This window comes from Ornithodoros turicata, chromosome 3, assembly GCF_037126465.1.
Source record: "Ornithodoros turicata isolate Travis chromosome 3, ASM3712646v1, whole genome shotgun sequence".
Lineage (NCBI taxonomy): Eukaryota > Metazoa > Arthropoda > Arachnida > Ixodida > Argasidae > Ornithodoros > Ornithodoros turicata.
The window spans coordinates 73,200,002-73,211,676 of NC_088203.1; the positions used below are offsets into that span (position 1 = coordinate 73,200,002).

The 11,675-nt window shown below is 48.3% G+C and overlaps 1 protein-coding gene across 6 annotated transcripts; it reads right to left on the reverse strand.

Moving 5' to 3' along the window:
* Window positions 1–226: 226 nt before the first annotated feature.
* On the reverse strand, window positions 227–10,049 carry LOC135388605 (lactosylceramide 4-alpha-galactosyltransferase-like). 6 transcript variants are annotated; one of them, XM_064618246.1, is made up of 5 exons: window positions 9,985–10,049; window positions 6,598–6,691; window positions 5,139–5,204; window positions 4,125–4,656; window positions 227–628 (listed from the first exon to the last, which is right to left on the reverse strand). In XM_064618246.1, exons 2-5 carry the CDS (start codon window positions 6,671–6,673, stop codon window positions 301–303), a joined length of 1,002 nt encoding a protein of 333 aa, XP_064474316.1. In that variant the 5' UTR covers window positions 6,674–6,691; window positions 9,985–10,049; the 3' UTR covers window positions 227–300. The 6 variants fall into 6 exon arrangements, 5 of the variants coding, with proteins under 5 accessions (XP_064474316.1, XP_064474318.1, XP_064474315.1 ...); XM_064618248.1 differs by lacking the exon at window positions 9,985–10,049 and adding an exon at window positions 6,388–6,490 and having other exon boundaries at window positions 6,598–6,686; XM_064618245.1 differs by lacking the exon at window positions 9,985–10,049 and adding an exon at window positions 6,388–6,490 and having other exon boundaries at window positions 5,139–6,339; window positions 6,598–6,686.
* Window positions 10,050–11,675: the final 1,626 nt, after the last annotated feature.

Genomic DNA, 11,675 nt, shown 5'->3' on the forward strand with positions numbered 1-11,675 from the left:
TTAATTATCGCGCAAAGACCGTAGACACACTTCTCCCCATGTTTTCAGTCAGAACTTCGTTTTGTCTTTCTTTGGTCTATACCCTTACGCGATTATTCGGGTAGCATCAGAGGATGTCGAATGTTGTTGGTCTTTCGGGTAAGAGAATTTGCGTTGTTCATAGCCCCTTGACACGGTTGTATACGTGTGATGGACAGAGGCTTCCCCTCTACTAGTTCATCTGAAATGACGTTTCTTCACTCACTCCAGGTATTTATGGTGCGATCATCGTAAAAACGTTCTGACATATAGTTATCCAGCTCAGAGAGTCTCATTTCGTGTGAATGGGCAGTGCGTTCTAGTGAGCACGTCGTACGCTGAGTCCCTCCAAAGACCTCCAAATCGTCCGGGTTCAGCCAATGGCCAAAGTTTAACCATGTAACTGGTCGCATAGGAGTCGTCTTCAACTCCTAGAGGGGGAAACCGATAAAACTGATCGGCCTCGTCGCGTTTTACAGGGTAGAAGGCTGACGAGGGCAGGAGGTGCAAGTTTCCGCAGGAGATGACGCCTTCCTCATTCCACGCTCTACAGTGTTGCCTCAGAGTTCGAGCCAGTTCTACTCCGCCTCTGTGTCCTCGGTAGATTACACTGGAAAAAAAACGAAGCAGCAAGATCGGGATTTTAAAGGGCAGAAAGGCATCAACACTTCCATCCACCAAGCAGGAACCTGTTATCTTATCTCTAGCTATCTTATTAAAGGAACACCCTCTTTTGGTGTCTCTTTAGGGGTTTTTGTATGCATATGCATCTAGGACCACTATCAACATACCGAGAAGTCACAATATATTTTGAAGTATTCAGTAGACCCGGCAGCAATCGTCTATCAATAGGCGATTTCAGATAATGCTCTTGTGCTCCGCACGGGGGCCCTCCGCCGTCCAAGTCACGCGCATCGCGCAATGCGTCGTGGGAAATGGTTTGCATTCGTGCTCGCCCACTGATCTCTATAGTAATAGGCTGGATAGCGGATTGAGGGTGCAACCGTACGGTCGCCGGCCGCCATCTTGGGAAGCTCAAAACATTGCCGTCCGCCACTCAGCTGCATTATGTGGATGCGCCTTTGCGTAGCACTTTTGTGGTGTCATGCCCGCCTGCTGTGGTTATGGGTGTGCTGACCGTACTGGCAAGGCACCGGGGACGACATTTCACGAGTAAGTGACATGGTTTTACAAATAAATGTGATTTATTAGTCCACGAGCGGAGTGACAAAACGTTGCTGTTGATGCATGTGCGCGGCACTTTGTGAATCGTATCTCAAGATCTAAGCGTTAAACTTTAAGCCGTACGTTATCTGCATAGAGTCATTGTGATAGTCTAGCCTTCCTGCAGTTCACGGGTATGGTCTCGGCACTCAGCAGGCGTTGAAGTGCGCTTGTCAGCTGTGATATCTACGGCTCAGTTTGTTGGTCACGGTATCGGCGATTGCTTGCTTGGATTAGCCTTGTCATCCTTTCCGTAATTGATGGCATAAATTGTTCAATGCAGGTTCCCTCACGGCCGCCCAGAACATTTAAACAAAGTGTGCGGTAAATGTCAGGCGAAAGGACTGGACGCCGTCGACGACATCACTGGTCTGCAGCAAACATTTTAAAAACAAATGCTTCGACAGAACGGGCCAAACCGTTCGACTGAGGCCTGACGCTGTGCCCAACAAGTTCGACTTCCCAGAACACCTCCAGAAAGTAATAATGCATGCGACATATGTAGAGGCCAGATTTATATCCACTAAAAGCTAGTTGAACACACATGCATGAAAAACTCATTTATCTTGCTCAAAATATGTACCTCTAGGAATTCACTTGCATGCATTTAAAATACGCAACAAACTCACTGGGGCAAAAGTATCTTACTTTATGTAGTGTACAAAAAGCATGCAGAGTTGAAAGCATAGATCGAGAAGTTGCCCGTCAAAAGGAACTCGTTACAAAGTTACCGTGTGAAAAATGCAACTAAGTTATTCAGCCCGAAACGTAGCTTGAAACGTTACAGAGTTACTTAAAAAAAAGAACGAGTTGCTCCCAAGTTACTTCGGACACAAAATAACACTACACAGGTGCAGCTGAGTTCGACCCTGAGTTGCCTGCGTTGAGTTTTCGTTTATGTCCAACAATTCGAACGTGTTACATCTTATTCCCTGTCTGCACACGATGGTTCAGCTTCATTTCAATAGCAGCAGTTCTTACTTCCTGAACAGAATACTGTCATTGACTGGACATCATGTTTTATGACATAAAATGCTGTGGAAGAACCGTAAAGAAAGCAAGGAAATAAGTGGACGTGAGTGAAAATACAAACACACCAGCCACATGTCTCTTTGGTGCATTCCAGCATGTTTACTTTACTTAGAGACAATAAATAATTTTTCAACCTCGAATGTCTACTCTTTATTCTCGCTGCTTAAGCTTGCGACAACACATGTTTGAATGCAGCCCAAATGAAAACAATGTGATCCGTCTGATCAAAGAAGTTTCCCAGTGCTACAGCAGTATCGGACTGTACCACCTTGCCAAAGAATATACAGAGAAGGTGACAGCCAGGCCTCACCTGCGAAAGAAATTGTCAAGGTTGATCATATTCAACAACCAGTAATGCACTCTGCCCACTTACCTGCTTGACTGCTTCAAACTTGCTGTTGCAACTGGACTTGTGATACTTTGATGTTGGAACTTTCACCACAAGACCTTGCTACTTAGCCTTTTTATGACTTATTCACTCTACCTCTAGCACCCCCGAGCAGAAAGGAAATGGGAGAAACACGGGAAGCAACACGCTGACGGACGACAAAGGAAACGTAACACAACAAATACAACACCACACAAAACCAGCAAATCACATAATCGTAGTTCAAAGTACAAGATTGGAACGACACGCGCTCACACGAGTACAAAATAGAAAGGAAATAACATGTATGTGACGGGATTTCACACAAAAAACGTAAGGAACTCAATCACGAGGGATTTCTGCAGCGATCCGTGGCAAAATTTTAGCGAAGCAGCAAGGGAAGCGCTCACAAACAGCAAAACTTGTCACAGCTTACATGCATTCCTATGGGCTGTAATCGCTCTTTTGAGCACCGCAATATGGCGGCCGGTGGTCGTACCCTTTCCCGCGATACCCTCACCCATCCGCTATCCAGCCTTTATACATAGAGATCAGTGTGCTCGCCTGCCTGTTGCTCGAAGGGAGGAGGAAAAACCGAAACCGTTTGCGCTCTGCTGTCGGACTCATGAAAACTAAATCCCAAGGTGCAGTGGGGCATTCGCAACACGGCGCTCTCTGGCTGGCCATCCATGCAATTTCTGAAATCGTCTATTGGTATTGACCTTCACGCAATATAGCTGACATTGAAAATTAATGTAGTCAGCAACTCCACCAGCGCATCAAGCGATAGGAAGAGTTATAACGACTGCTTTAATAAGACTAGACGAAATATTAAGTTAGCACAATTGTGCTGCCGAAATGCAATATCTACTTGCCTACTGTATGAACTACGCAACTGCACCTTGATGAGCTATGAAGCCGAGTACTCAGTGCAACTTTACTGGCGCTGCATCACCTGCATCAAGTGCTCATATGTGTAAACAAGCCGCAAACCACTTATATGGCATTCTCACGACGATACCTGTGCGGATGCTCCAATACTACTACCCTTCCTGTCAGCGAACAATACAGAAGAAATGTTCAGATACTGGAAAACCTCCCATTACAGACACTTCTCCTAGACGGTCACTCCTCTACTGCGTTTCTCCCATTAAGCTCTAGTGTTATTTCAATACCTCTCGTGTACGGATACCTCCCTTCAGCAGACAAGAATGCTGGTCCCATGGGTATCCGAACTAGAGGGTTTCACACTATACCTCATATACCCGAACAGTATCGAATATGTATCTCGTCACCTTTGTTCTCTCGACGCGATCCGAGTCGCACGATTTTTACGAATAGATGACTCGAACCTTTCACTCAATCCATGATTCCCCATGATAGTGTATGGAGGTATGCACGATCACTTGTTGCCGTACAGTCCCGGCTGAAGACACAGGTGATACCGTCACTCAGCTAAATCATGCGAGTCAGAGAGCCTTACCCATTATGTGCGAGACGCAGCATGCAGTGCTCGAGGAAACGATGATGTCTGTAGAAAAACATTGCGTCCAAGCCCAGTTCAACAGGGCTCACTCTGCCAATAGCATTCGACACTCCTTTGATTTGATTAATCACCACAATATCATTATCGAAGTAGACGCCGCCGTACTTCCACAGTATCACTAGAGACAAAGCGTAATGCAGTGCGTCCTGCTCCAGGTCAGCCGATCTATCATCGTACCAATCCAACAAGGGTGTGTCGTCAAAGAGCTCTCCGAAGTCAACGGTGGCGACTCGGAACTTGGGTGCAATTTCATAGAGCAGCCGAAGGGCGTCGCAGTCGGGGGACGGGACTCGGTTTGTAACTAGAATGACGTCTCCACTGTGGTTCGAGGCGGATTCAATGGCGCAAGCAAGACGGTGACCCACGCAGCCACCCGAAGAGGCATCCACGAAGAACACGCTTTTCCCCCGCACTACAGATGCCTTTTCAAGAAGCTCCATGCCAGCAGGGTAAGTGATGTACACAGGCTCTTTAAAATGCAAAATGACAGTAAGCTTTTAGCGTTCATCATTTGGCAAGCATCGTAGCACAGGGGGCTATGTTGCGATATGGTAGCCTAAATAGGTCAGGAAAAGCGTGCCGAGCCGTGTAGTGTAGTGTATAGGTACGAACAAGCAAGGGCGAACACTTGCCGACGAGTTGCAGGGCTTTTGTATGTGTTTCAAAGAGTGAACCTTTTCTTTTTTCCTTGTTACACTTGCAGCATTCTTTAAATGCCTAGGCCTGTACAGCACATACTAGGCTTGTACAGCACATGTTGATGTGGCAATCGCGTAGTCTACGTAGACATCCGCGTGACCCAACTATGAAATAATGAATGCCCACATCTGCACTAATTGTTGAGTCCCGTGTGAATGCTGCGTCGTCCCTCCGACACGTTGATGTGTGCGCACTGTCTCTCGCGTGTTGTTCCTCACTTCGACACGTTTGACAGCAACGCTCCGCACTTACCTGGAGGAGCAGCTTTCAGTCCTTGGTACACATTTTCTAGATCCCTGTACCTCGTGCTAATAATAACTGCAAACGTAAGACAAGTTGTCATATACATGTACATGCAATTCTCACGAAGTATCCCATCTATTGAGAGAAACATGGACCTATAGGGTCTTTCCATCTCGCCTATTCTCATTTTGCTTAATCTCACCAACCCATATCCCCCTGGCACGTTCGCCTACGTTCAATCTGCACGATCTGCACAATCTGCCCCATATCGCTTGCTGATCCATTTCGCGTAGAGAAAAAGCGGTTCCTTGGCAACAATAACAGGAACGTTATGTGAGGGCTCGTTGTGTGATGTGAAAAACTAGATTGCTACAGATGATACTATACTAGAAAAGAAAGGGACTACATTGGAGTCATGCAACACTACACAAGCCACAGAAGGAAATGCATTAAAGACTATCAGTTAGTCTGACTTCAGCTGCACAACCTGAAAGTTGTGTGGTACAATAAAGCTAGCAAACAAATTGTGAAGTTCAGAGCTCGAGTCAATTGATACTCAACTCCACGGCCGTCGGTTTTCCAGGGATATTGACCGTAGATATACTCCTGGCACAGAATATAAAGCTCGTTCTAGTTGCTTCATTTGCTGTTCCGGTTGCCTTAAAAGTACGTAGAAATTATCACGCCTGCATCAATTTTACATGCTGAAAGCGGCGAAGAAGGGAGCAACTCTTCTGAACCTAGGAGAATACTTTCAATTGATGTTTTAAACTGATGTTTAAAAAACAAGAAAAACGTCGCATGATGGCTCCCATACTCTGAAAATACGTAGCGACGCCATTTGAGTACTACAAATCATGTGCGTAGTCGCTACATTAGCATCTGCATCTCTGAGGCGCACGAAAAACGTGTGTGCGGGCTAGCGATTTTACTTAGTAGCAAATCCCATTTGGTATACAGTCTGTGGGGGAACCCTGCCATGCCATGTCATCTTCAACATTCACTCACTGGTCACCGAAAACGTTTTACTTCATAACAATCGACTTACTTCAATATTAGTGATAAGATATTGGCAGTTGTGAGTCCTGCTCACTCAGCTCCAGCTCATCTTCTTGTTTGCTCACTCGCGCTCACTCACTCGTCGCTTAGCTCACCCTTAGGAAAGTGTGAGCTAAGCGACGAGTGAGCAGCAACGCCAGCAGCGAACAACCTAAAGTGGATACATAGAGTGAAACCCAGACGGATCATGGATGCTTACCAGTTATAACCAGCTCAGTTGCTACTTAACTGTCCTTTCAGTAAAACTGATAATGTTGCGTAGATAGAGGCAAACTGGTGGAGGAACTCCATAGTGGAAAAGCCTGAGCGTAAGCAAAAAAAAAAAAAACGAACTGTTATGGTTTGTATGATCTGTAAGACTTTTTCACTATGGAGAACCTAAAACTGAGACACAACAACGGGTACTTACGAAGCGCTATAAGTACAGCAACTAATAGTTTGCATCTCAACAGTTTCTTGCAATACTGTGGAGCTGAAACGGCCATTATTCGATATATTTTCTCCTCTTCTTCTTCTTCTTCTTCGTCCCACGGAGAACGGCCATTAGCCCCAAGGGAGATCGGCCAGGGCTATGAGGACGTCCAACGGTACTATAACTTGACCGTGACAATTTGGGTGGGGAATGTGGGGAAGGTTGGTGGAGAAAGTAATGATGATTGAAGTGGTGGGGGTGCTGAAGTTCGCTTGTTTCGGCTCCATGGCACGAGGGCAAACGTCGTGCATGTCGTGGTTATTTGCGTAATTGACAAGTAGAGGCATTGTAGTATTCGTTAGCAGTAGACATTGTAGTGGAGTCATTGTGTAGTAGTCAGTGTAGATGCGTGGCTGTGTGTTTGGCCGTAGCTTTCTATTCCAGGTAAGTAGGATCCCGCGGGGTTGGATACACTACACTGAAAGCGTGGCGCGAAGTTATACTTGGATTAAACCAAAGCAGTCAGATGCCACTGTAATCTTCGGCCACCCTTTGCAGACTTATGTTGCTTTGACTCGCCTCGTGCGGGGGAGCCACCGGAATTTCTCGGACCTAATGGGCTCCTTCGGCGTGCACGGAGCACACGGCGTGGTAACACTCAGTGGGTGATGGTGGGTGGGAGGGTGAATGGGTGGATGCAAAGCTGGGATGATGCAAAGGTGGGCTAGAAGCGGCGCGAGCGAGAAAGGAAGTATGCAAGCCCAGCCGCTACCGACATATCCCAGCTGGAAGTGCTGGAGGCACCAAAGGAAAGGAGGGCTGCTAGGGACACGGGAACCCCCAGCAGACGGAGTGGAAGATTAATATAGGCCTCCCGAAGCCTAGCGTAAGAGCTGCATTGCATGAGGAAGTGCTCTACCGTCTCGTCCTGGCCACAGTGGGGGCACGCGGCAGATGAGGAGCGGCCGGCTCGGTGGAGATAGAAGTTGAGGGGGAGAGCGAGGCAGCGAGCGCGCGTCAACGAGACCTCTGACTGCCGAGAGAGACAGGAATTCGGCTTCCACGGGAAGCACAGATGGGCGTACTTAGGGCGCAAAATGGGGCCAGAGGATATCCGTGCAAAATGTTTGTATCTAGCGATACACACGTGTGCTTAGGGGGGGCAGCAGGCCAATAACCGCCCCAGAGAGGGACATTTTTGCGAGGCAGTCAGCGGTCTCGTTTACGGCAAGCCCACGGTGACCAGGGATCCACGTTACGATGATATCGCGTATGTGCGAGGGAGCGAGCGTAAGCAGAGTGGAGAGCAAGTTCTGGGAAGGAGTCGCCAAAGCGGAAACGACTGAGAGTGAATCTGAAAGCAAGAGCACCCTTTCCCAGGTGGGCGGGACCCTTTTAAGAGCTAGTATCATAGCGAGGAACTGTCGATCGCTATGAAATGGAGGGGTGAAATCTGGGAGCCGCACCGGGAACTGGAAGTCGAGCTGAGGGAAGAAAAGGCCGACCCCAGAGCGCTCCTCTGAGACAGAGGCGTCAGTTGCGACCACAAGATGTAGTGGAAATCGATGAAGATGGGTCGTTAGCACTGTCTGCAGAGTACGCAAAGGAGCATGACGAACACTCGTGGGGAAGATGTCAATGACACTCACAGAAGGAGGGTCCAGCGGGGCCCCAAGTGGGAGGACATCCAAGAGCGAAACCTTTAATGGCAGAAGGAGTTGCTGGGCGAAAACTAATTGCGGAGTATTTCTGCGGTGCCACTGCCGAGTTAGCCACAGCCGAGCATCCTTGAGAGCCGCATTATTTGACAGCGCAATGGGGTTCTGGCGCTGAGACAGGAAGACGCTCACAGTAAGTAGCCGGAACCGAGCCTTGAGAGAAGGCAACCGGGCCTCAAGGAGAAGTGCATCATTAGCCGAATACCGGGGAAGGCCCAAGCAGAGGCGGAGGGCCCGCCGCTCCAAAGTGTACAGTTTGGTTAATCGCCAGTCAGGCAGGGAAGAAAAAAGGACCGCTCCAAACTCCAAAATGGGACGCACGTAAGAACGGTACACGTAGAGCAGGGCATCTCTGCGCATGCCGGGGGCTAGAGCACCGGTGGAGGACGCCGATTGCCTTCGTTGCCTTTAGACACAAGTGATCTATGTGGTGACGCCAGCTCAGCGAGTCGTCGTACCACATCCCCAAGTACTTGAGCTGCTTAACTTGGCGGACCGATTGCGGGCCAACTTGCAGGTCGATGGTGACTGGAGTGTTCAGCGGGAACACGAGCATGGCCGACTTGTCCACATTCAGGGAAAGGTGCATAGAGCTCATCCAGGCTGCCAGGGTGTCCAGGTAGGCTTGAAGCTTGGCGTACAACTCAGACAATGAGGGTGCCGAAGCAAAGAAAGCAATGTCATCCGCATACGTAAAAGTTGTAATGCTCGGGTCACATGGGAGGGAGCTCATCAAAACATTGAATAGGATGGGAGAGAGCACCGATCCTTGGGGGACGCCCCTACTCTGGGGGTAAGATGAAGAAACTAGGGAACCAGCAGAACAGAAGAACGAGCGATCACAAAGGAAGGCCATGACCCAAGCAATCAGGTAAGGGGGAGTGTTAGCGTTCACTAACTCCTGGAGGAGCACCGAATGCTCTACGCTGTCATAGGCTTTAGCAACATCTAGAGCCACCAGCCCAGAGAGAAATCCCCTCTCGCGGGCAAGGCGGATCTGGCACTCGAGGCTGGTGTGGGCCAACCAAATGGAGCAATGCTCGCGAAAACCTATTTGTGTTTTGTTGAGAACACCAGAGGACTCTACAAACGCCGATAGCCGGCGGTGAATGATACGCTCGACAGTCTTACAGAGGACTGACGTCAGTGCAATTGGCCTAATATTGTCGAGAGAGAGGCCCCTGGAGGGCACCTTCTGAACGACGACGATTCGAGACCGCCTCCAGCCCTGGGGGATCCATGCGTGCTCCAAGGACGAATTCACAATATTCAACAATACAGAGCGATGGTTCGCCCAAAGGTGCTTAACCACCGCTGCACTAACCCCGTCAGGACCGGGAGCACTGTTAGGAAGAGCCCTCACAGCACATTCCAGCTCCGCGGGGGAGACAGCATGAAACCCAGAGGATGTAGCTGGAAGGGCAGGTAATACTACGGCTACCGCATTCGAGAACCGTTGAGCAAGCCCCCTCGCGACTCCTTCGAGGCGCGAGCTAGAGTCGGCATCGGAAAGGACGGTTAGAGCGGGGGGTGCAGTGGAGAAGGATCTGCGGATAAAAGCAATGTGTCTGTGTAGCGCTTTCCTGCAGTTCGGAGCTGAGAGGAATGAGTTGCGACCCGAATAAAAGTCACGCTTGGCGGCAGCAATTGTGCGTTTATAAAGAGCCTCCTCTGCTCGTTCCTTCCCTGCAACTTCTTCGTCGTTCACTGCAACCCTGCTGCTGCTGCTGCTTCTTCGCACACGCAGTGACCGTGATCCACGAAGACAGACTTGTCAGGAACATGTAGAATGGATATCACGATGGAAAATGATGTCTGAGGGCGGAACACAGAAGTAAGGCCCTAAACTGCCTAAGAACATTGAAAGAAGAAGGTCACTGAAAAGGTTAGCCAGCTTAGGACTACAGCTGGCTAACCTTTTCAGTGACTTCCTTCTTTCAATGGATATCCCAGTTCCCTTAGGGTCGGCCCAGGACGCACATTCCCCAGAGCGTTAGCCATGACGTAACACGTCTCTGTGAAGCCGACAACAGCGATCTCTTTCAGAAGCAGCTCTTTCCTTGGTCCCCTTCTATTTCTTATCTATATCAATGATCTACCCCTCTCCATAACCTCACATATAAATCTTTTTGCTGATGACTGCGTAATATATCGTGTAATCTCTTCTCCATCTGATGTCTCAGCCTTACAGAACGATTTAGACGATCTGATTTCTGCTGTCAAACTTAGCTCATGTCACTGAATACTAATAAATGTAAATATATGTCGATCAGTCGTAATAGCAGCCCCACTAATTCCTACTTCCTTGGTAGTAGTAAACTGGATAGTGTAAATACTTACAAGTGTTTAGGCGTGCATATTACAAATAACCTCTCCTGGGACTTTCATATTAATTCCATAATAACAAGAGCTAACCAAGCACTCGGTTTTATTAAGCGTAATTATTCAAAAGCACCTTCTGACCTCAAACGCCAGCTCTATATTTCATTAGTCCGCACAAAGCATGAATATGCTTCGTCTGTATGGGACCCTCACCATGACCATCTGGCCTCCAAATTAGAGGCGCTACAAAGTCGAGCCGCCCGCTACATCTTCTCTGACTATTCCCGTTTTTCTAGCGTAACTCTCCTAAAAAAGCGAGCCTCTCTCACGCGTCTTTCTGCTCGCCGTATCATCGCTCGTCTTTCTTTACTTCATAAATTTTTGCTATCATAACACTCTTCCTAGATACTCTCTATTTTCACCTCCTCATCAGATATCCAATTACCCAGTCCCATCTGTGAAACTATTCATCCCATTTAGCCGTACAAATTATTACGTTAACTCCTTCGTCCCTAAGACAGCTAAGGACTGGAACAACCTGTCCACCTCCGCCGTCGCCGTCCCTGATCCTACGAAGTTTCAGAAGATACTGGAAGCATTATTATATTTATAGTCGATGCATCATGTACCACTCCCCCCTGTTATTCTGTACGACCTGAGGGCAAATAAATAATAAATATATAAAGTATCACCACCACCTATCCAAGTGGAGACTGTGAGGTGGCCATCAGGGCTCGAACCCGGTCGCCGGCTGTGCTGTCTGTGTGTTTTCCTTGGGTTTTCCTCAGAAGCTGTATCAAATATCTCAGCACTGTTCCCTGTGACGTCTGTCTAGGACGCACAATTTCCCCCTGCGATACTCTTCATTACCTACCTACCCTGAGCCGAGACGCCTACGGCGCGCAGTTCCATCAACACCAACTCCTATGAGCAGGCACGTGAAGTGACGTCCGTAGTGCGATAGGGGAAATGAACTTGTGTTCCAAGTCGGTCGGGGTGGACGACATCTTTTTCAAGTAACGAAATAGCAGCTGA